The 24,664-nt window shown below is 49.1% G+C and overlaps 1 protein-coding gene across 1 annotated transcript in view; it reads left to right on the top strand.

The window, feature by feature from the left end:
- Positions 1–23,850, top strand: part of LOC109308679 (diacylglycerol kinase beta-like) — a 125,676-nt gene extending 101,826 nt beyond the window's left edge. The window contains exons 23-25 of the mRNA XM_019533116.1: positions 17,794–17,914; positions 19,729–19,789; positions 21,587–23,850. Of these exons, the coding sequence (XP_019388661.1) occupies positions 17,794–17,914; positions 19,729–19,789; positions 21,587–21,685 (281 nt within the window). The 3' untranslated portion in view covers positions 21,686–23,850. The remainder of the gene's footprint in view (positions 1–17,793; positions 17,915–19,728; positions 19,790–21,586) is intronic.
- Positions 23,851–24,664: the final 814 nt, after the last annotated feature.

Below are 24,664 nucleotides of genomic sequence, written 5' to 3' on the forward strand. Positions count from 1 at the left end.
TGTTGGTTGCCCCTAAGCATGAAATCCCCTGCTGGCCCCTCATGGATGTGTGCCAGCATAATTTTCTCGAACAGCTTGCCTAGGATCGAAGTAAGACTAACTGGCCTATAGTTTCCTGGGTCCTCCTTCTTCCCCTTTTTGAAGATGGGAACCACATTGGCCCTCTTCCAGTCCTCTGGCACCACACCAGAGCACCACAAGTGCTCGTAAAGCCGCGCCAGGGGTCCTGCAATGACCTCCCCCAATTCCTTTAGTACTCTAGGGTGGAGATCGTCCGGACCGGCTGACTTGAACTTGTCCAGTCCCTCCAGAAGCTCCCTAACTAGTTCCTCACTAACCCTTGGCCCAGGTGTGCCTCCCCTGGGGCCTGAGGGGGGTCCAGCGGGGGGGTGGCTGTTCCGGTCCCTGCTTAGGAAAATGGAGGCAAAGAAATCATTAAATATGTTGGCTTTATTGTCTGGTGTGATGACAAAGTTTCCTAATGTGTCCTGCAGGGGCCTCACATTATCTGGAACCTTCTTTTTACCCCCTATGTATTTAAAGAAGGACTTCTTATTGTCCTTAATCCGAGGAGCTAGTCCCAGTTCCATCTCTGCCTTGGCCTTCCTGACTGCCCCCCTACATCCCCGAGCAACTGCAGTATAGTCATCCCTGGTGATGTCCCCTCTTTTCCACTGGGTGTACGCCTCCCTTTTAGCTAGGAGACATTCCCAGATGCTTTTGGTGAGCCATGAGGGCTTGTTTGCCCTCCTGCTCCCTTTGATCCTCGTTGGGATTACCTCTCTTTGGGCTTGGAGGATCGTCTCCTTGAGGAGCGACCACTCTCTTTGGACACCTGGCTCCCCTGCCCTCTGGTACCTCAGTGCATCCCTAACTAGTCTCCTTAGCTTGGTGAAGTTTGCCCTCCTGAAATCTAGGATTGCTGCCTTGCTGCAGTCCTTAGTTTCTGTTTCCCTGCAGGCAGCCCTGCTTGAGTTTTGAAACTCAAAACATTTTGAAGCTTTCAAAATGTTTCAACTGTCCTCATTTCATTTTGAGGCTGTTTCGAAACCCTTAATTTTATTTCAATTTCGAGCTCGAAACAGCAAAATGAGTCAAAACCGTCAAAATGAAACAGCTGACGAAATTTCACACAGCCCTAATTAGCAATGCCCTCATCTCTCCTGTTTTTCATGGTCAAAGGTTGCTGGTGTTTCTGATTTTGTGCAGCATGTGATTAGGAGCCTTGCTGGACTGGAGACAAACGTTCAGGACTTTGCATAATCAAGCGCTGAAAATTCTTGGACTCAGCATGAAGGCTACATAGGCAGGCATGATGGCTTCATGGAAGGCATTGATACCTCTAAGTGGACCTGATCCAATCTCCAGGAAGCCATTGGGAAAAGCCAAAGGGTGTAAACTAGAGGGAAAAAAGTAAACAGAAGGAATGTCTATACATGTATTTACGCATGCCTAAATTTAATACACATGACCTTAATGCGCATTAAGCATATTTAGGCAGGTGTCTACATGTGTGGGTTAAAGCACAATAATGTTGTGTGTATGGACTGGCTTGGGACTAAAGTTAATCCCAAGTCAGTCCACACACACAGCATTAATCTGCTTTAACACATCTACACATTTGTTAATGTGCTTCAACTATTCGCACCTAAATTTGATACCTGCATTTGCAGGTATCAAATTTAGGCACAATTTGCCTAAAATTGCCATTTTTTAAGTGTATTATGGGTATGCACGTGTAGATGCATGTCCTAACGAGCCTTAAATTTAAGCTAGTGTGCCTTAAAGTGTAGATGTGCCCAGAGAGTGCTAAATAGCAAGAGTCAAGAGGTTGTTCAGGTTTCATTCCAGTGAAGCCAACTGAGATGAGCATAAACGATGATCGGTGAAATGGAGGATGGAAATGAAGAGAACTAAGTGGGAATTTGAAGTGCAAATCACCGAGTCTTAAAAAAATCAAATCAAATCAAACCAAACAGCAATAATATTTTAAACACATATTTTAAACCTATAAGAGTATCAGTGGATCTGCTGGACCAGCATGGGGTAAAGGAAGCAGCTTAGGAGACACCAACCTGGCTGAGAACTAAAATGATTTTTTTGTATCCATCTTTGCCATAAAAAAGATACCTGCCTGGAACTTTCTGTGTTCAGGTAAGAAAGAGGGGGGCCATATCAGAAACAGATGTGATGAAAGAGGCAGTGCTGATATGAATGAATAAAGTAGGGCCCGGTCCCACTCTTGTTTAGCTCAGTAGAAAGATTCCCATTGGCTTCACTTGGGAGTTGCACAAAGCCCTTAAAGAATAAGACAACGGCAGAGGGGTGACAGTGCTTCTGAAGGAAATAACTGGTGGGTGTGAGCTGCTAGCACAAGCATGCAAACCCTCCTGAAAAACTTCCAGTGTGCCAGGAGGCTCAAAGGGGTGCATATCATCCAGTCCTTCAAAGTAAAAGGTCTGGATGGGCCTCAGAATTACAGAGAAGCAAATCTAATTTCAGTTCCAGATACATTTTGGAGTTATAACTGAAAGATGAGGATTATAAAATATCTGAAAGAACCTATGTTAATGGCAAATTAGAATGGCTTCTGTCTCATCTCTCAGAATTCTTTGAGTATGTCAACAAAAGAGTGGCTAAGAGGGAGCTAGCTGGTATCTTGTACCTCAGTCTCAACAAAGCCTTTGAAACAATCCCTCACATGGGCCATTAAGTCACATGGCAAGGGCCAAAGTACTGTCACCAATCAGGAAGCAGAGAAGAGACAGGAAGCAGAAGGAGGAAATCAGTGGTCAGTTTGCATTGTGTAATAGGGTGCCCCATGATTCTGTAACAGGCCAGTGTTGTTTAATTATTTCCTGGTTAAAAAAAAACAGTTGGAGAAATTTGCAGGTGACAAAACTGGACAAGGCTGTGAGGATCTTCAGAATCACCTGAGTCAGCTGGGCATCCCCATGGCAGTGGGAATGAACTGCTGGTATGTAAGTTAATATGCTCTGTAGGAAATAATTTGAATGGCTGGCACTCATTGCGCCATTCAAAACCAGCAACTCAGGGAAGAGCCCTGTGTGTCACCATGGATAGCTTAAGAAAGATGGCTGTTCATTGCATAGAGGCGATCCAAAAGAGAACATGATGTAAAGAGGCAAAAGGAACCAGATAAAAAGTAAAACTGCAATAGCAATTTATCAGTAAAGTGACAAACCCATTGCCTGAACTATAGCAGTGTGTAGAAGTTAAGCCATTGTAAAAAAAAAGAACTACAAGTGTTTTAAAGGGGCAGGGGGACAAAAATAGTTTTAAGCCTTGAAGAACTTCCATACCAAGGTAGATCAAAAGGATTGGGGTTGTTTAGAGAGCAGACAAATAAGGGGAAATATAAGAACAGGGCAGAAACAGTCAGGACAGCAATGGTGGCAATGGGTGAGCCTCCTCTTTTTGTACCCAGTGGCATAAATAGAGAGGGCTGGGGGGAGAATGGGAGCGGAGCGAGGTGCTGTGAGCACAGAGGGAAGAGGAGGGAGTGCCAAGGGATTCTTACCTGATTTTGGGACTTAATAGAGGCCCTGGCTGCTGTTCCTGTGCCATGATCTGCCTACCCTGGTGCTGGGGGAGGCTAGGATCAGGGGAGTGCAGCCACCCATGCAGTACCAGTTGCTGTTCCTGTACCCCCATTTTTAAAATCCTGGGTCTGCCTAAGGACACAGCTTATAGTTAACCCATGGAGCCCCCAGCCACAAGATAGTGAAAGCCAAAATACAGCAGGCTTCATAAAATGTTCATTAGACATTTATATGGGGAACAAGAACAAGAACAGGTAGGGCCTGTCAAACAAAAAGTATAAAGGATTAGGCCCCTCCTGTTTCAAGGGAAAACCAGCCTTCCAGGATGAGAGTCCAAAGGTAATTTCCACTAGAGTTTTGCTGGGTTATCTGTTTCACTGGAGGGGAGGGTCATCTGTTTGCTGGGTCGTCTCCTCTCCTGGGGTGGAGGATGATTTCTGTGCTTAAGACCTTGGGTTTGGATTTGAGGCATATGAGTTTTGTTCCTGGGTCCACTACAGGCTCCCTTGGTAACCCACACCAAGTTGTTTGATTTTTCTTAACCTCTGTTCCCTTCCATAGAAGAAGCATAATACTATTTCTGCTAGTCTGCTTTTAGTCTGACTTGTCTGGGCAGAGTGCAAGCTATTCAGAGCACTGGCCCTTAACATGAGTCTGTGGATCACCTTGAAGAGCGTGGCCCTAATTTTGGTGATCTTGTAAACCAAGTAATAAATACAGTAATACCACAGAGGTTCAAGCACTTTCTTCTCTTTATTAGTGGTCAGTGTAAAATATGAGACAAGGCTAGGGATCCCAATTCTGGTGCAGGATGCCAATCTTATGCTCCTAAATTCCAATACTCACTGGGAAAAATAAGAAAACATGCATCTATGAGAGCAGGTGTCCATCACATCTGTCTTGTCTCTATGAATGCACTCGGAGTTCAGGCCTTGAACTTCATTGCTGAGTTTCAGGAACTAACCTGATGTGGGGCCAAGCTGAATGGGAAACCTAGCCCTGAAGAGGGATTGTTGGCATTGACACAGGAGTCCTCCGAGCATGGGCTAAATGGTGAATGTGAACCAGGAGGATTTTGAGTCAGTGAAACGGATGACCCAGCAAAACTCTAGTGGAAATTACCTTTGGACTCTCATCCTGGAAGGCTGGTTTTGGGTCATTGTGCCTTTCTTGCCTTTCTCTTTGTATGCCCTTCACCACTTAGTTTAGACCACTTACTGGCTGAGCTGGGAAGCAATTTGGCCTCAGCTTCTGTCAGGGAATCAGGCCTAAATGTGATCTGTGAACCTGAGGGGTCCATCTCTATGAAATGACCACATGCATTTAGAGCTGAGTCAAGGACAGGGCTCTGTTTGGCTGGGAGGAGCATAATCCTTTCTGAGCTCCAAAAGCCAATTGTCGGCATGAGTAAGCAGAGTTGGATCATCTCCCTAAGTGGCTGGATGGTTTCCAAAGTACTTTGACAAACATCAGTAACAAATTTGGAAGGAGCTGAGGGTCAAGAGCAACAGTGATTATTTGTTCCAGTTCCGGGAACACAAGTTTTGAAAAGCTCCAAGATCGGCTGGGCAGCCTACTGAAGGCTTCTGTTTTCCTGCTGTCTGACAATACAGCAGTACAGTCTTGAGATCTTCACAGCCGTTTTAAATACGACTCTGTTCTGGACTGAATCTGGAGTTTGGAGCTTTCATTTCTCTCTGCAGTCCCAGTTCATTTGAGTGCTGATAGGGTTTTCATCACACTTTTAGAGTCAGTGGCCCCTCTTAATTGGAAGAAATCAGTAGCAAAGCAAAGGTGGAAAGTTCTTTGAGCCTCTTAGGGTCTAACAGGGTCTTTGTTAGCATTTTCCATATTAGAGGATGTCATTGCCTGAGCTTGGGTGCCCTTGATTTCCAATTTGGGGGGTCTGCTGCTGTTTTGCAGTGCCCTTTTTAGTAAGACTCCCAGGCCCATCAAGCAAGGGCACAGAAGCTCTCGCGGTATGGCAGGAAGGACGAATGAGCTAATGTTTGCATGATGCCTTGAAAGCGTTCTGTAAAGAATGACTCTATGGTGTCCAGAAGTGTTTGCACTCATGGAGTAGACCCACTTAAGAACGGTCTCTCCTAGTTTGTTTCACTTGACAATAAGAACAAAATTCCTGTTAAGGGTGGGAAGAAACCTGCAGCCAGGCTTGCTTAGCTGTAGCAGTGGCCCCCAGATCCCAGCTGAACCAGTGCAGTTCCAACTTCCAGTTGGTCTTTTCTCACTAGATTCAACCACAGTGCAAGCATCACCCCATATATCGAAACATCGGACTGGAAGGGGCCTCTTGGGCCATCTGGTCCAGCCTCCTGCATCCGCAGGCAGAGACTTACACAAGAAAGCCCCAATGCACCACTGTGAACCCTCACCCACAACTACAAGGCTTCAAACCAGAAATACTGACAACACCCTCCAACGTGCCCTAGGTGAAAGCAGGGGTGAAGGTGGCCGCGGGAACCCTCTGCCCCTGCAGAGACAGGGAAACAGCTGGTTAACATATGCTTAGGGGTTCCTAGGAAGAGGACTGTGCCTGAGACTGCAGATAAAGGCAGAAGCTGCTATATTTTCCTTTTGCCATTGATTGAGCTTTGTGCCAACTCTAGAAGAGAGCCCATCCTCGACTCTGAGTACCTTGGACGGGCTCTCAAAGCTACCATTGGTATAGAACAGACAATCCTGTAGGAACATATATGTGGGCTGTCACTCAAAGTCATTCCCCCAGACATAGCCAGGTGCCAAGCCATCTGAGGTGCGGGGGTGGCCTGGCATTAAACAAAGCAAAAAAGGAGCTGTTTCAGTCTACTTTAACCTATCACATTTAAAGAGAACTTCTGCTTTTCAGGCAATTGATGAGGTAATGTTATGATTGCTGATAATCTCCAAATGTAATTCATATTGTCATCATTAGAAAGCAAATGGACAGTTATTAAGACTAGCGAGGCATGATAGCATGGTGAGTATTCCTTTCACTCCCTTCAGTTGTCTTTAAAAGCACTGAAAGCATCGACTAGAGCAGCAGGAGCCTGTCTAGTTTTAAAGCTAAGACTTGTTTTCTACTCTGAGCCTAATCTTGCCCTCTCCTTTAAAAGGACCTTCAAAGGTCCTTCCTGTGTGTGGTCCAGGGAGTTGCTTCCTCTGACCAAAGGTATTCAAGGAGGTCATTTTTCATGGATGTGATTCAGACCACATAGATGTGAATCATGTTCTAAAAATCCCCCGGATTAATTTTTGTCACATGCTAGCACCAGAGCAGTTTGCCTTACACACTTCAGACTAGGATCCTTTGAAACCCTACTTGGTGAGCACCAACTGCACGGGAGGAAACTGAGAAGGAACAGGCCCACACAGGAATGCATTTGCTGGAAGTATCAGTGGTTAATTGGGCTTGCAAGAAGGTCTCAAACGATTAATGAGAATTCAAGTTTTCCTAACAAAGCCAGCCCATTTCTATGTGGAGAAAGCTCTCATGGTGTTTGGGTTTCTGGAAAGAACAGGGAGGGTCACGCACTCACACATAGTGTGCAAAGGGTGGCATCGATACATGTGTGCAACCAAGGCAAAGTTGCTGCTCACGCAGAGGATGTGTGGGGCAGCACCTTCCCCCAGGACTATGTTATTGCTTTGCTCAAAGCTGGGATTCAAAAAAGAATGTTACAGGGCATCAGACATGATGGAGGGGCCTGGATCTTGTGATTCCTGTAAGCCCGTGACACCTCCAACCTGTTCAAGCAAGAGCTGGGAGCTTTGGGACTGACAGTCTGCAAACAATTTAATTTGGGTCAATGGGGTTCTGTAAGAAGCCTACCTGGGTACTGTTGACTAGAGTGCAGGAGCGCCTGCAATTGGTGCAATCCAAGCAGGTAATAATTCTGAGCGAGTAGCTCAAGCTACCAGGCACATAGGCGCAAGACAAGTATGCCTGTGCTGGTATCCTCTCGGAGCCCTACCGAAGCCCCAGAGCCTGGAAATGTGAATGCTTGGAGGCACCGATGACCCCTTCAATGGAGAAACAAGCTGAGGCAGATTAGCAGGTTCAGGTGCTTTTGACATCTGGGCTGCTTGGAGATACCAAGCAGTGGAGGCCATGTTAGTATTTAGAGCTTGAGCCCTTTTTCATAGAGAACATTCACCCCTCATCCCAGTATCTTTGGAGGGAGCAGTATGGTGAGTCCATTAGCTGGCGCACTCAAGTACACTAAGAAAGAAAGCTCCCAGGTGCTGAGCAATACATTTTCTTCTAAAAGCAACAGCTCTTAGCAATTCCATGACAATCCCCATGGAGTCAGAGCTAGGGGCAGTGTACAGAGCCCAGGAGCTCTGAGGTCCACCACAGTTGGTGCTATATCCATGTATGTGGCCCAACACTCTTGCCTTGTGGAGATATGATGTTGCAAGGAATGGGAGGAGCGCAAAGAATGGGGCTCCAGGGAGAACAGTCTTTGCTAGGAGAAGGGCAGGGAAGCCAGGCCGGGTTCCCATCACTGCCATCATTTTGGAGCTCCACAGGAGGCAAAGTTTCAAAGCCATACAACTCATCTGCGAGGGCAGTCAAGTACTCTGGGGAGGGTCATTGTCACTTAGTGAAATGTGGAGTGCTTCTTTTCCTGTAGGCAGCTGAGAACTCTGGTCCATGGGATCTCTGGCAGGAGGGTAGGCCTGGAGGCCCTGTGCATCTGCTTCTCTAAACCAATGTGAGATTAAGAGCTGTACTGCCTAGAATTTCATGCCGGATCACATGCTTGGAGTCCTGCTGGATCACATCCTCAGAGTCCTGTCTGTCTTTTCTATGAAATGTTGATTTTCTTTTGATTTTTTTTTACACTAACTTCTCAGTCTCTGGGTGGCTGCTGATGCAGAGTGTTATATTATCCGACTGGGCTGAACTGCAGACTATTCAGCTAATAATTTTATGTTAAAATGACAATCCTTTAAAGTGACCTTACCAAGAACCTTGTCATGCCATGCCAATGCGACTCTTTTTACAGAGTAATGGTATTACTTTGATGAAGGGTAGGAACAAAAATCATTCTTCTGGCTTGAAGACATTTGGTATCGACCTGCTAACTCTGTTTTTCTTCTCCCTAAAGAGGCATTATGAATAATGACTTGTAGTCAATGGGGAAAGTTTTTGTTTGCAAACTGATTTGAATTTAAAGTGCGAGATCCTTTTATGATACAGCAATTGTTATTGAGGGGAAAGTGGATGCGCTAGCATGCCCCCAGCACTGGGACCTTCTAGCCTCAGCAGAACCTTACAGAGCTTCACTCTAGCAAACTGCAAGTCCACACAGGAAATGCATTTCCACCTTTAGTAGAATCTGGTATCAAAGCCAGATTCAGAGAGATTTTTCCCAGTGTAATTTTCTGCAATGATCCAGGACAGCTTGAGTTTGTTGGACTTCAGTGTGCCCAGCTTGAGTTTGTTGGACTTCAGTGTGCCCTCTCTCTCTAAGGTAAGAGAGGATCTATTAGGCCTGGTAGTTAATGATGTTGTTGCTAGGTTATGGGGTTTAGGGGTTATTAATGAGGGTGTTTATTAAAATTGCCCCATATGTGCCCAAAGCATTGGATGGCCACTCTTGTATTGTAGAGTAGCAAATATCTGCATAAACGATGCCCTGCTCTTACCAAGCCAATGGGCAAGCCTTCTGCCACCTCTGAAACTTCACTGCACCTTAAACAACCACCAGAGCACATGCAGTTGGTGTCTGAGGCTGCTTTGCTTCCTTTCCTCTAGCTTCAGCATGATATAAATTGAGACTCCCCATGTTTGGGAGTGACCATGGCATCGGTGATGTGATGACAGAAGTTTGCCAGCCTCTAGCAAGTTTTGGCACCTGCTCAGAATGGCTCCATTGATGGTCTCACCCTGAAAACCAGGTCTGTGTGTTCCTGGGGCAGTTTGATCACAGGCACTGCAGATCTCAGTGGCAATGTCAGGCTGAGAAGGACGCTTCTTTTGTCCATGTGAAAAAAGGTCCCAGAAGAACAGCCTGGACAATGTTCTTCCAGACTGGATGGACCAAGATGGACCTTGTGATGTTTGCAGAGTGGTTCCCTGCAAATCACCAGTCTCTCAAGAGAAAGGTGGACCACGCTAATGCAGGCATCTACCTCAAAGGGAGAGAGGTGGAACACAGTGTGCCCCAACCAGGCTCCCTAACAGTTGGGGCTGCAGAGGACTTACAGTATAAAGCTGAGTGTGCTGGCTCCATGTCCACTAGAGAGACAAAAAATAGACCATAGCTGGAGCAGGGCTGTGAATCCCCCTGGAGAGTTTCCAGTAAAGGCAAAGCAGATGTGCGGAGCATTATCTCTCCCTCGTCTCATGTTCAGTAGCTTGGAGCTATAATGGAAATGCCATTAGCTTGGCTTGGCTGGCTTGCTTTTATGGTCTCATGTTGCAGTTTGTCCCTGGATACTGAATGCACAGGCCATTTGAAAATGGAATCGTCTTCCTACTGCTAAGTTTTAAAGTTGTTCTGGGCAAGTACAGAAAGCATAAGGGCACTAGGAGAGCCTGAGGTATCGCAGGGGCAGGGGTGCAGCTTTTTCCTCCTGCAGCATGTGGTCAAATTATGTTGCTACAGGTGGAAACCACCAGCCAGGGCAGGCAGACTTCTGTGTGCATGTGTGAGACACTGCCAACTTTCAGGCTGTGCATGAATGAAACCCAGACAGGTTCAGACCGGAGAGCTCAAAACCAAGTGATTTCCTGCACCCAGGGGCATTCTGCCAAAGCCAGAGGAACAAAGCGAGAGCTTTGCACTCTGCAGTCTGCACCATGGCCGGACCACCGCATTTTGCTGCCCTAGGCAGATTGCTGTCTGCACTCTTCTGCCCAGCCACTCCCAGCCCCTTTTGCATTCAGTTGCACATTGTCACCCTTTGGCTGTAAGCTCTATAGTCAATCATTTTGAAAAGCAAACATACCCTTCCTGGAGCTTTCCTGGCCCAGTAGTAGTCCTGCACCTTGTAAACAAGCTAATCCAGGGGTTAGCACAAATCACAGCTCTTGAGGTCACTGCATCCTGAACCCCTTTAGGAATGCTTCAGCTCTGGGCATGATACAGACATGGCTCTTGTTGCTATGCTGGGTGGTCTCCACCTGCCCAGATCATGTTAGACACCATCTGTCTTCAGACTGTTAGGCTTCCCTGTGCCCATTAGCCCTACTGATGATAATATCTGCAACCCATACCAACATATAACCAGTAATAGAGTTTGTTTTGGCAGGGGGAGGGGAGAAGGCACTTCTCAAGGGTCGCCCCTGGACCTGCCCTTCATTCAGAGCTTTTTAGAGTCTTTATTGATGAACTTGGAGACAATATAAAATCACCGTTTGGTAAAGTTTGCAGGTGACACAAAGATCAGTGCAGTGGCAAATAATAACGAGGGCAATTCAATGAGCTGAACTGAGTGGTAAGCCCAACTCAAACAACCTGCATGTTAATGCAGCCACGGGTCATATATCTAGGAACAAATAACATTGCTTATAAGATGGAGACTATTCTGGAGAGCAGAGACTGAAGGATTATGCTGGAAACCAGCCACATGTGCACTCCCACTGCATGGCTGTGTAAACAGGAGCATGCAGAGCAGGAAGGTGTTACTGGCTCTGTACATGGCCTCACTGAGACCACAGCTGCATCCATTTCTGCTGTCCACCCTTCCAAGAAGCAAGTGAAGAAGTGGGAAGAATTGTTGCCAGGACAGTTTGCCAGCTGGAAAACTTGCCTGACAGTGAGGGACTGAAGGGGAGCAATGCGTGTGGTTTCAGAGAACATAAAGGCTGAGAAGTGACTTTATCACAGGCCGTAGGTATCCACAAGTGGAGAAGGCTCCTGCTATAGGAGGGCACTAACTGGAAGATAAAGGCATAACGAGATCCAGCAGCAGGCAGATGAACTCAGGGAAACTGAAGCTGGAAATAAGATGCCATTTTTGAACAGTAAAAGTAATTAATTGCTGGAACAGATAATCAGGGAACGTCACAGATCCCTGTCCCTTGGAGCCTGTAAAACAACAATGGGCATCTTGTCACTGTGTAGCTCAGCTACATAAGAAGGACTTGATGTGGGGATCACTGACAGGGATTTTCTGGCCTGTGTCCTGTAGATAAGGGTAGCTGAGCCCTGGTCCTTTGTGGCCTTAAAATCCTCAAAGGGGTCACACAGCTCTTAGGTCCACTCTCAAGGAGCTGCCAGGTGAATGAGAGTGCTCCAAAAGGCAAAATTCTTCCTCTTGTAGCAACCCACAGGGCTCCCACCTGTTGATAATGAATTGATTCCCAAGCAGGGTGTCCTTCTGGTCTCTGTGGTGCATCTGGGGACTTGCAGAGGCAAAGCTGTGAAATGTGCTCCCTTCTGCGTTGGCAAGTGCCCCATCTCATCAAGAGAATCCAGGCATGTGGGACCTCTGTGCTCCATTCATGTAACTCACCGGGCTGCAGGTAAGAATGAAGCCATACACCTTGGAGATGCTCGAACTGGTACAAAACACCTCAGCCCACTTCTGGAGCTCACTGAAAGCACATCACTTTAGCCTATTGGGAAGTGCCATGCATAAGGAAGCTCTCAGGCGGCACCTTCTAATGCATATTAGAATCACAGACAGTGAGGGTTGGAAGGAACCTCAGGAGGTCACATCTAGTCCAGCCCCCTGCTCAAAGCAGGACCAGCCCCAGTTAGATCATCCCAGCCAAGGTTTTGTCTAGCCGTGTCTTCAAAACCTCCAAGGATGGAAAGTCCACCACCTCTCTGGGTAACCTGTTCCAGTGCTTTACTACCCTCCTCATGGGAAAACTTTTCCTAATATCTAATTTCAACTTCCCTTGCTGCAACTTGAGGCCATTGCTCCTTGTTCTGTCATCTGCCACCACTGAGAACAGTCCAGCTCCATCCTCTTTGGAAACACCCTGCAGGGAGTGGAAGGCTACCTGCAGCCCTTCAGCCAATGTTAGAGCAGCAAAGCGGTTCCTCTCACTGCCCCCAGCTGACTGCAGTCCCCGGGTGAGAATTGGTGGAGTGCACATGCACTCTCAATCCACCTCTCCCATCCGCTGCCCTGGGAGTAGAAGGGCAGTTGGTCTAGGAGTGCTTTGGCTTCAGTGTCCCAGTGGAGAGCTCTCCTCTGAAAGGGGTTTTCCTGTAGAGTAGATCTTGCTGTTCCCTCCCACCTGAACAACCCAGGGTAGCCAGAGTAAGCCTGCGCATGTGGGTCGAGTTGTCCCATTTAAGAAAAGTTGGTTTCAATGCTCTTCTCCAACCTGCTCCCCCAGCTTTCTGCAGGGAACTGTCAGTCATCCAGCTCTTGGGGCCAGAGTCCCCTGAACCCTGCAGACTGAGGACAGTAGTGATGCTGGTCACACATACTGGTTTTGGAAGACAGACTCTTTCACAGCTACAGCAGGATCCGGTCTGACCAGAAAATGAGCAGAACACACCATGCACAGACAATAAGCATTTGTCTTCCATCTCTCCTAGTTCTCCACCTCTCCCTTCCTCTGTATCCCCTTCTTTCTTGCAGCCCCTCCATCCACTGTAGAGAAACCAAAGTAACTTCCCAAGCAGAGTTGCGTTAGCCTCCTCCCAGCTATTACCAACTGCGCCTTTTTTTAAAACCCTGCCTTTAAAAATCCTTCCAGAATAACATCAGCATTTCATCCCCCACACCATGGGAGCTTTGGTTTGAGAGTTCAGACAAGACAGTGTGTCTCTGTCTTTGTCAAGTGTGAACAGCCGCAGGCTTGGAAAATAAATCAGATGCTGGAGATGAGCAGAGACGGCATTCCAGCTTGCCCAGGCAGGGTTTGGGTCACGTGGAGTACTGAACAGCAGCTGTAATTCACCTGTCTGATTAGCAAGGGAGTCAGATCTTCACAAGTGCAGTACAAGGATATGCTGACTGGATGGGAGAACTGCAAGGCACTGTACTGCACAGCCCTTTTCTTGCATGGTTCCCAGAACTGCCATTATACCCAATTCTGAAGGACACAGTCACTGAAATCACTTACAACTGAGCTGGACAAAGCCACTGAGAATCGAATGAAGTAGGGAATGCAGTAGAGAACTGCCGGGAGTGTTTCTGTCACCCATTCTAAGGGGTGGACTCACTGCCAAAAAGTGAGCCTTCAAACATGAAAGCAAGTTCACTTCTAGGTCTCAGTCCCCCAGGCCTGATTCTCTCCTGCTTTGTGTCGTCCCTGTGGTGCGAGGCACAATTGTTCTGACTGGGTTGAATGATGTATCTGTTTCATGGTCCCTTTGCACAGATGTAGTTGGCTTCACAGGGCCAGGAGACTCTTGCTCAGGTGTGTCAGGGGGTAAGGAGCATCATGGGCAGCTTCCCATCATCATGCATCCAGCAGTAGCCACTTTTCTGTGCTTTCAGGACCAGAGGGACCACTTCCTCCAAGCACTCATGGGAGAGGAGCTCTGTGGACCAGGCCACAGAAGAAGCCAGGTGTTAGGTGCAGCAGGTATCTCCATAATTGTTGATGGTAGTGCCTGTCAGCACTCCCATGCATCCCATGGAGCTTTGACCTTAGTGGAAAGGTGTATTGATGCATCACAGACAGTGAGGGCTTGGAGGCTCCCATACTTTGCCAGTTCTGGTTGATATGTAGCAAAGAAATGTACTTTCCTTGCTGTTTGTGGGGACCTGCAGTATCTCATAGGGAGCAGAGTGCCTCTAAGAAGCGATTCTATAGGAAAGAGCAGCAGTCAAGGTGCCTCTTCCACTGGCCCAGAAAACAATTCCATGTGCTAACTGAATGCCGGGGCTGGGTAGAGACCAAGACACAAAGGCCTGATCAGATACTTTCACAACAGTAAAGTCACACAAGCCCATCAAAGTCATCTCCTTGGACGTGCCCACACAGGCCAGAAAGCCTCCCCCAGTGACTTCTTCCAGCCACTGGCTCCTGTTCTGCCTTTACCTTCTAGGTTACAGAGTCCTCTGCTGTCAGAGACCTCTCCAAAGAGGCACCTTATGATTACAGTCAAGTTGCCCCTTGTACTAGGTCACCCTTCCCAGCGCCATCTTCCTTATCCTCTGCGCCTTGCGTGGGGCACCCTTGAATCCTTGCTGGGGTTCTATGTCCCGCCTTATACTTGCCTGCCATGTCTTGATGGAAATTAGGATGATGTTCTTGCGAGCGGGAGGCTGCCTATTGTATTGGGTGTGTTGAGGCCTTTCTTCTATGTGGGACTGACCCCTGATTTTCTCTAGCTAGGCCTCCCTGTGTAAACCAACTAAACAGGGTTTGACTCCAAGGCTCTAGCCTTTTCCATTGTCTTAAGGTCTGGGGCCCCTTTTCCTGCTCCAATCTGGAGCCTGGTCCAAAGGCCCAGGTGCCAATCCCACAGCCAGAGGGCTGCAAGCCCAAAACCAGGGGATGACCCTGACCTTGCAGCCTCCCAGGCCACAAAAAAAACCCAATACCAAAATAAAGCTGCATCACAGGTGCACCAGAGCTCCCCGGTTTTTTAAGATTGCGCTTTGCTAGTGCTGGGCTTCTTGCTGTCCGCCCCCACTCCGGGGATGGGGTTCCCACGCTGCCGAGGGCCCCCATGAGGCCTCCTCCAACAACTAATAGCCTCACCCAAATCTCTGGTGTCTTATACAACAGGAAACAAAACACAAGCCCCTGGGCTGTAACATAAATTCACGCTGCTTGGCTATCACATTATTCCCACCGCATCAGGGGTGCTCTATCCTTCCCCCAGTCTCAGAGCTGTACCTGCTGTCTGGCTTCTCCCCCAGGCTTGCTCTGGGAGAGCTCCTTCCCCCATGGCTGATGGCAGGGAATTCCCTGCCTGGCCTCAGCCTGGGAGTTATATAGGAGCCAAGCCCTGCCCCTTCCAGTCAGCTGACTCCCACCGGTTGCCATAGCAACCTGCACCTGTGCCTCTTCATTACTACTCCACAAGTAGCAGGCACCTCAGTGCCCTGCTACATCCCTCCACTTAATCTTTGACAAACGAAAGAGCTGGAGCTTTTTTTAGTTTTTCCCTGACAAGTGGGTTTCCAGACGGCCAGTCACTCTTGTAGCTTTTCACTCAGCCCCTTCCAGTTTTTCAGCATTCCCTCTGACACTCAAACTGAACACCATATTCCTGCCATGGTCTCACCAGCAGCCTGGGCAGAGACAAAGCCACTTGGCCACACTTTATGGACGCTCCCTTGTAAGTCTTGTTGCTGTGAGCTCGTGTTCAGCTGGTTTCCACTGTGACACCCAAGTCTTCAGAGGCTGTGGTTTCTAGGCGATAGCGCTCATGCTGTATGTGTGGCTGACATACTCTGTTCCCAGATAAAAGGAGTGATGGGAGAAAACCAGGAGGGAATGAGAAAGAGACAAGAAAGAACAAGATAAAGGTTTTGATATCGATTGGCTGAGTCACCGGAGAAGGAGTCCTGTGTTTTATTTTCCTTTCTCCAGCAGCTATTTTTTTCTTGCCAAGTTAACTTTGTCTTTGTTTGCCCTGCACATGAACTTGGGCACATGCAACTTGGAAAACTCTCTCAACCTCCAAGCTCTGCAACCTGCATTGGCTGCCTGTAGACATTAGCTGTCCTGCATCAGGGCTTGAGTCTGTTGTGCTTTTTGGCGCTGGGTAGGGTGCAGAGGCAGCTTACAAGGGAGCTCCTGGAACCAAATCACACCCCAGCATAAATTGCTGCAGCCGGGGGTTGCTCTGGGCAGGTCTGCGCCATCACAGTGGGTGGTTCGGTGCTCCAGAGGGACCAAGTATATCTCACCCACCCCATGGGTGCACTCCAAACCCTGAAATACATCAGTGACAGCGCTTCAGGGTCATTTCTTCAAGTCCTCCATCTCCAGCAGGCCTGACAGCAGACAGTGTACCTCTGGGTTTGGTATGTGCCTGTGGACATGCTGAGCTCCCTCAGTGCTGGGACTTGCTACCATGGCAGTGGGCTGATCTCCAGTCCATCTCCTCACGCCTCTGCTTTGCTCCAGCATGTGAGGGAGACAGCATGTGCTTACGGACAGCCACATGCTGTGTCTGACTCAGGGGTAATCGTGGGTAGATATTTTTGAAAAGGGGGTGCAGATGGTGAAGTGCATCATCACATACAACACAACACATTTTTCTCCAGTTAAGAAACTAGAGGCTGTAGTAATATTGCATGGGGCGTAGGCCTGAATTATTCAGTTTAAGATTGAAGCAAAAACAAGTAGAACTTCATTGGGATGAGCTAAGAACAAGCTACAAGGCTGTGAAATAGGAGCTTCAGTACCAGGAGCAGGGGGCAGACAGCAGCCCTGCAGAAAAAAGGATAACCCGATTGCTAGGTACAAGACTATTAAAAGGAAGACAGGGTCATTAATACCTGGGGAAAGAAAGAGTTTAGAAGGGATGACGTAGATGACAATGAGCCATGAAGTAAAGCAGCTCCCTCAGTGCTGCCTTTCTAGAAATGCAGCTGCCACTGCCAGGCAGTTGGCTTTCATAGTTTCATAGTTTCTAGGGTCAGAAGGGTCCTGAGCAGGCTTTAAGCTTTGGGTGGATCAGGAATGAAAGGGGGTGGAAATGCACCACTGCACTCCCCAGGGTCTCCCTCTGGGGGTAATTTCCTGTATTGCAGTGCTATAATGGCCCCAGTACCACAAAGGCTGGTGTGAGGGAGTGCTCTTCCTTCCCTGCAAATGGGAAGGTGGTGGGGTTAGTTCAGGCACAGGTTGTAGCAAATTCTTTCTCTCCCTGTATGCTGAACTCCTAGTCACTCATGGCTTTAAATGAAGTGAACATCCGTACATACTCCCTCACAGAATTTGCCTGGCTCTGTTGTGGATTCCTGGCTCTTTCTAAAAGAAAAGAGCTGCTGTCCTCAGCATCCAGGCTATAGTCCAGTGTAAGTTATCTACAGGCTATTGACTGTGCCTGGGCCAAGCTTTCTTCTTCACCACCTGTCCCTATACTGCAGTGACAGTGGCTGTTGAGTTCCCCCTCCCAAGAGGTGTCTGTGAACAACAGAACCAATGTGCAGCTAACCATGCTGAAAAGTGCCTTGTTTTCATTAGTGAGTGGGTATGGGTAGTACTGAGTGATGGTATTTCATACAGGACCAGAGGACGAGAAGAAAGCTGCTTCTGGAGCACGTGTCCAGCTGGGGCCAGTGCTGGGCCTGGAGAAGGCAGTGTCATACCCTGCATCCCATCTTTGCCTTTCTTTCCTCCCAGACCTCAGTGACCAGCTCCTGGAAGTGGTGGGTCTCGAGGGGGCAATGGAGATGGGGCAGATCTACACTGGACTGAAGAGTGCCGGCAAGAGACTGGCTCAGTGTTCATCCGTCACCATCAGGTACCTGCCCCGGCCCCCAGCACCTGCCTGAATGTGTTTTGTACCTCTGATTTTGTCAAAACATAATAATAGAAACATGACAGTGTCACCACACTTGTCTGTGCTCTAAGCCCTGCTTCCCACCCCAGTCTTCCCCCCCGACTCCAACACATCTGTTCGACCGGCATGATTTATCCGAGCACTTGAACAGCACCTTGCACAGGAGGCTTCTGGCCCATCACTGCAGTTCCCAGGCACTTCTGCCACATAAATAACCATGACAGTGTTTAGCGTGAGCCCTGTCTCTTGCTCCTCGTGCTGCCGCCCCCCAGCTGATCACAGACCCCTTCGTATTTGTTGCGAGCATTTGAAGTTACAGCTACTGAGCAGTTCCACAAGAAGCCATTCTTCCGCCTTACTGGTAAAACCATGCCGTATCATTCCCTGCTCCCTTCCTGGTTCTCAGTGACTATTTGAAGGCACTCGTGGGTGTTTTTGTGGTAGCTGCTAGCTAGTTTTCTGTGCAACTTGGTGTGTCCCTTGGCCCTACACAGTGGTGTAGCTCAGGTCCTGAAGGTCTCAGGTTATGGGCAAAGATACTGGCAGGCAAAGAGAGCAGGTGTTTTATAGCACATCTGCTAGTGGATAACTGCCCCTGTGCGTGCTCCCCCAGCAGTACAGGAAAGCTAAGGGGGACTGTTACTATGATTTAGCTGGGTAAGAGCCCATCACCAGGCAGCTTCCATGAGGTAGCAAATGTGCTTATGATCCTCACCTTCATTTATCTCAATAACTCAAGGTAATCTGCACCTGTTTTCACAGCCATTGAACAAAACCCTGTGTTGGAGTCAGTGGGCCTTTGGTTGCCTGGATGGAGCCTGTGCTGTGGGCAGACTCCAGGAGTTGCCTGTGCATGTTCAGTCTCCCCTTTCCTGCTTCCCATCAATAAATAGCTCTTTGTGTGAGGCCATCATTATCTCTGCCTTGCCCACGCCTCTTCTTCCGTTGGTAAAAAGGGATGTGCAAATGCAGACTGTTATCTCAGGCTTCCCATTCATTGGTGCTGTTGTCTCCCCCTTCCCATCCTCGGGCAAGAGCTCCAAGGACTGGCTTAGATCTTCAGCCCGTCTCCTCTGAGCCAGACGCCTTGATCCTTTTCCAAAGGGAGGGTGGTTTGCTCCACCTGTAGCAGCACATGATTCCTCAGCCCTCCTTCGTGCTCCTGGATTTCACTCCCTCCTGAAACAACTAAGACCGCTCCCCACAGCTTAACAGCCCCCACCCCGCACTGTACTTCCCCATAGCCCCAGATGCCAGCATCTGCCCCGTTCAATTGAATCCCATACACCTTCCCCTCCATAGGCTTAAATCCTAGTTCTCCCACCCTTCATGACCAAGCCAGGCCCTGTGCTCCGGGTGCCCCTCATCCATGCACCCCATGGGATGTTATGGTCTCTGTAGTGTCTCATCCCACATAGGCATCAGAGCCAGTGGTAGGATTAAGGGCATTCAGGTGGGGGCTGGGACAGAGTGGAAAAAAACTGGGCAAGAGAGAGACTGTTGTTCAGAGAAAGTGATTGGACACAGTCGTTTCATAAAATGTGGTGGGTTATCAGCTACCTTCACCAGCATGATGCCTCAGGTCCAAGGCGTAGCAGCCATCCCTGTTATGTACCCCCAAGAGCGCCGAGTGTGTGGCACTAGCAATTGCCTGACTAGCCTGTGTGTTCCTGAAGGGCTCATACAGGAGATGCGTGTGATCCCTGTACAGTGCCCAGCCCCTACCCGCTCCTGCGTCGTGTTCACCCCATGTCTTGTCTGTTTGTGGGTTCCAGGACAACTAAGCTGCTGCCCATGCAGGTGGATGGGGAGCCCTGGATGCAGCCGCCCTGCACCGTGAGTATCCGAGGGACAGCAGCAGGGGTGGAGGGACAGGGTCCCACGTCGACAGTGGCTGCCAGTGCTTTGGTTGTCTTTTCTGTGAGGGAATTTGTGACGTAGAGGAGGTTCCCAGCAAAGTCCTCCTAGGTTACACCGTGTGACTGCATCTTTCTCCCATGCCCTCACCACCACCCCAGATACAAGCCCCTCAGGCCTGAGCACTGTGAAGCTGCCGCCCTTCCCAAGGCTGAGGGAGAGAGAGATCAGCTGTGATTACATTTTAAAAAATTAAGAAAGATCCAAGGTGTGACCGACCAACAGTCCCAGGGCCCTTGCAGTCGAAGCGGGGCTCTCTATGGTGCCTGAGGCTGAAGCCTGGGGTCCAGTTGTGGGGGGCCTGCAGTGGGGCCTGGGTCCCTGCACACCTGGGTTTTCTGGAATCTCTTCCTCCTGCTGCTCGGGATGGTGGAATATGTAGGCTGACCACAGACATGTGGTCATGGTCTATGTCTCTGGGTTGGGTTGGATGACCATATTATTTTTAGTGAAATCTGACTAGGCAGATCTGTCTGTCCTTCAGTGAACGAGCCATGGCAGACTCTTTCCTCCTCTGGGACCAGCCCCAGCTGGGAGTGCCACCCCAGGAGGGCTGTGTGGACACAGTGCTCACCCTGAGCAGCCTGCCCAGACCTGGCTGTGTCCCCTCCCCCTCTCGATCCTGGCAGGGGGCAAGATGCACGGCCAGTGCCATCCAGCCCCCTCTCCCCAAGACACTGGCCCCTGCTTGTGCGAACAGGAACGCCGTGGCCCATCCTGCCTGCACAGCAGTGTCTGGCTCTCCTCCCCACGCCATACCATCAGGCCTCTGAATCCACAGCAATGCCTCTGAGCTTCCTGGTGGGTGGCACCAGAGCCTGGCAACCTGCTATTTTTGTCCCTGCCGCATGTTAGACTCACTGCAGCAACTGCACTAGAGATTGCAGAGATGACTGTCACCAGATTTCACAGCAGCGCCTGTGGAATGGGCTCTGGCTGCTTCAGTCTCTGGCTCAGGGGGAAGTGGAGCCAAACTGAGTGCAAGTTGGAGTGTCCCTAGCAAAGGCCCCAGAAAGATTCAAAGCAGCCCCAGAGACCCCATAGTTCATGGTCTGGGGGCCCGCTGGCGGCATGCGAACAGACCAGCCTGGCAGGGCATTTCTGTCTTACACCTGGCCACATGCTCTGGTAAATGGAACAGGGGTGTAGGGTGTAGCCGTGCCGGTCTAAGGACACAGGCAGACAAGGTTCTTCGGGTGAATCTGATATCTCTTATTAGACCAACTTAAATAGTTGGAAAAAAATTTTTAGCAAGCTTTTGGGTTAAAAACCCTTCATCAGGCTGAGAAAGGCTCTCACAGTTGGTGCAGAGACTTCCTCAGCCTGCAACTGCAGTTGCAGAGACTTCCCTTCATCCCACACCAAGACAATGACATGAGTGTGAGTCTGAGGAAGGTTCGAGCTGCCTGGCCCCAGTTGTTACAGTCACGCTGTGCGCAGGGTGTGTCGTGTGCTCCCCTTCCTGCTCTTTCCACAGAAGAAATGAGACTGGTAGAGCTCTCAGCTCCCAAACCCAGGTCTGGAGCTCAGCTCCCAGCAGTGCAGGTCACTAGTCCAGTCTCTGCCAGGCCAGGTGGTGGTTGTCGTGTTATCTTGGGTAATAGAGACCCTGTGCCTAAAATGGCCATGTACCTGCGGGGAAGTAGACAGTCAGAGATTCTCTGCTTCACCGGTTAACTATTCATTTGTTTTCTCTCTCTCTCTCTCTCTCTTTAGATAAAAATCACCCACAAAAGCCAAGTGCCAATGTTGCTGGGCCCTCCCCAGAAGAGCAGCTTCTTCTTTCTGAGGAGAAGAAACCGAACTCGAGACTAATGTGTACCTGAGCAGAGAACTCCAGTTTCGAAGCCGTGATTCTGCATCCTGATGGCAACTGTCGCAACAAAACCCGGTGGATTAGAAACCTTCATCTCTCCTGATTTCCTTACTTCTCTTTCTTCTGTGGAAATCTCAGATCAGAGGCAGCATCTTGAACACTTGATGGGAAACAACATTGCCGGTCGCAGGATGCGACCACTGGAAATGGGACGTGGTCTGCAGTTTTACACACTTGCGCACACGTACACGCACACACTCGCAACACTGCAGGCAGGCAGAGCATGGGTGGTTTAAAAAGACATTTTTCTCAACATTTCTGGAACTGAGGAGGGGAAATAAAATCTCTGGGACCCACAGAAAAGATTTGCCCATGGCGAAGCTTGGGATCTTTCGAGACAATCCTCAGTGAATGTCACTGTTCAGCTGGGCCCAAAGTGAACAAACAAAGGCAGCTTACAACTGGTGAAGTATAATATCTGGCATGACGCTGCAAAGGAGAGTTGGCTTCTGTCCTTTTATTTAAATAACTTACCCCCTACCAAGGCACAGAGGGAACATGGAAGCCAGGCTTCACTTATTTATTTTTTAGTCCTGTCAGATGACATTGTGTTTGGCTGCACTGTCCCTGTGGTCACCGAATCCTACACGTTCAAAAGGCTATTTATTTTCTTAGCGTAGAGAACACTGAGGAGAGGAGCTGGGAGGCTGGCCATCGTCTCTCAAACAGTTGTAATAACATGCTTTCAACCCCCTCGACTAGCTTTTCTTTGAAAAAACAGAAGCAAGGTTGTTATTCAGAGGCAAGCGATCCTTGGAAAGAGGGAGCCAGAAGGGATGGGGGTGGCTGCAAAAGAGAGAGACCTTTCTTTGGGTACAGAAAACAAACTCAGGGTAAACTGAGTGTCTCTGCTTGGGATGTGTAATGACTCAAACCTGGTCCTTCCACCACAGCTGCCAGCCTCCGTGGGACCCTGAATCTTTGAGTCCAATTTTGGACCCCCAAATCTGTGTTTTTATTTATATATTTATTTAACAAATGCCTTTCTTGCTTTTTTTTTTTTTTTAATAAGAAAGAGTTCGACCAGAATGAAATTTCTCCCTTCTTGTTCTGAGTAAGGAGAAAACCCAGCTGCCCTTTCACAAGATTTGATTTAGTTCACTGACACCCAACCCGAGCCAGATTTTGGATGGAACGTGGTTACCTCCATGTGCAGGATCATCACAACCAGCAGCAGGTGCCTGAATGGCTTTAGAAGGTGCATGGGGCCTGGGGATGAAACCAAAGCAAGCCCAGAGCTAGCCTGGCAGAGAGCTGTGTTTGCTTTCTAAAGCCCGACTTTGCAGGAGAGAAATGTCATGAGTTCACCCCAAAGGGAGCCAAGCAACCCAAAGTTGGGTGTGTGCTATTCTGATGCAGGAGCTACCTGTTTCTACACCTCCCAGCTCTGGAGATCTGCTGCCAAGTCTTAGTTCTTCTCTGTTAGTCTCCTTCTGCTCCATGGTGGGGTTGGAAGGTAGGCAGAGTACAGCCAGGCAGAGCTGTGGGGGGGAAGCTTCCTCAAAATCTGACTGTCCTGCTCTCGCTAGCACGCGGACAAGTAAGGGCAAACACTCGGGCACAGCCAGGAGAGAACTGGTAGTGTCCAGTGAAAGCATGTGGACCTGGCCATTCTTCTCCAAGTGTTTCTTGGCCATAGGACAACATCAGGCTCTGTCTGGCATGCTGCGACTCATGGCTCTGCAGCATGTGTCTGGCACTGGTTCTAGCCATTACATTGTGGGACAGTGCCAGCAAGGGGCTTGTGTTACCACAGCTCCAGGAAAGAGCAGGGAGAACCGCTTGCTGCTGGGAGCCGGGATACCACACGTCACTGGTGTGCGAGGGTCTTCCTTACTTGCCCCTGCATGGAGTAGCTAAGTGGAATCTTCCTCTTCCTTAAAATTGTGGGAAAGGGCAAAAGCCATCGATCCTGAGGCGTGTCCCTGTCCCAGCCAAGTACATGGGAAGAGGAGGAGTTCCTGCCTAGGGAAAACACTTTAAATAAGCTAGGAAATCAGGAAGGCACCACCAGGCGTTGCATGAATCCATCTGCATGGTTACGGAGAGATGCACTGCAGTACCTGGCCAGGGAGTTCTCTGCCTCTTCTGGGAAGTGGTGTTTTCTAGTGTTATAGATACCACTTTGTGGAGGCCCTTTCTAGTTCCCTCCAGGCTGGTAAAATGCTCCTGAATGTGACTTGGTGTTTTTGAGGGGAAGAGGAGAGGAGGGCAAAAGGAAGAAAAAATAACCCAACTCTTGCTCCTGAGCAGTTGTGCTGCCCTCGTGGTGATGGGTGTAAACGAAGGCGGGAGAGGGGACACATTGCTTGCGAAGTGCTGGCCCCGGGGAGGAAGCAGTCGGCACCGTTCTGGTTTGGAAAGAAGATGGACTTTCCTTGGAATTCTAGCTAGTTGCCTGGGTGGTTTCCCCATGGCCTCCACAGGGTGACCTGATGTTGAACCAGGTGTCCTGATGGTCCAGGAGCAGAAGACCCCTGCTAGGTTTTCGCGGTGATGTACGCTGCACGAGCAGCTCCTGAGGTTTCCCCATTCTAAGGTAAAAAGGTCCTTTCCTCATATATAAGCTGTTTTTTTGCACCTGCAACTCTGAATGTCTCCGATTTATTGTCTCTGGAGACCCTACTTCAGAGAAGTGACTTGGGACAAGTGCACCAGGCTGCTGGGAGTTTAGGTACGGGTCCAAACAGAGGTTGTTTTTCACACAGGCTTTTCATCCACCACCTCACCCCAGCTTAATGGGATCCTCCCAGGGCCTCTCTCAACCCTCCATGGTGTTCAGTCCAGGACAAGCCACTTCTTGCTGTTTGCCTTGTCTAGCAAAGAAATGTGTCAGCAAGTTGAAGCCACTGCCCTCGCTCCCTGTGAAAGGTCTCTGAGGCAAGGAGGGCCAGGGTCTCCCTGACAGCAGCATGGGC

Source organism: Crocodylus porosus, unplaced genomic scaffold (assembly GCF_001723895.1).
Source record: "Crocodylus porosus isolate Cpor-Errol unplaced genomic scaffold, CroPor_comp1, whole genome shotgun sequence".
In the NCBI taxonomy this organism is placed as follows: domain Eukaryota; kingdom Metazoa; phylum Chordata; order Crocodylia; family Crocodylidae; genus Crocodylus; species Crocodylus porosus.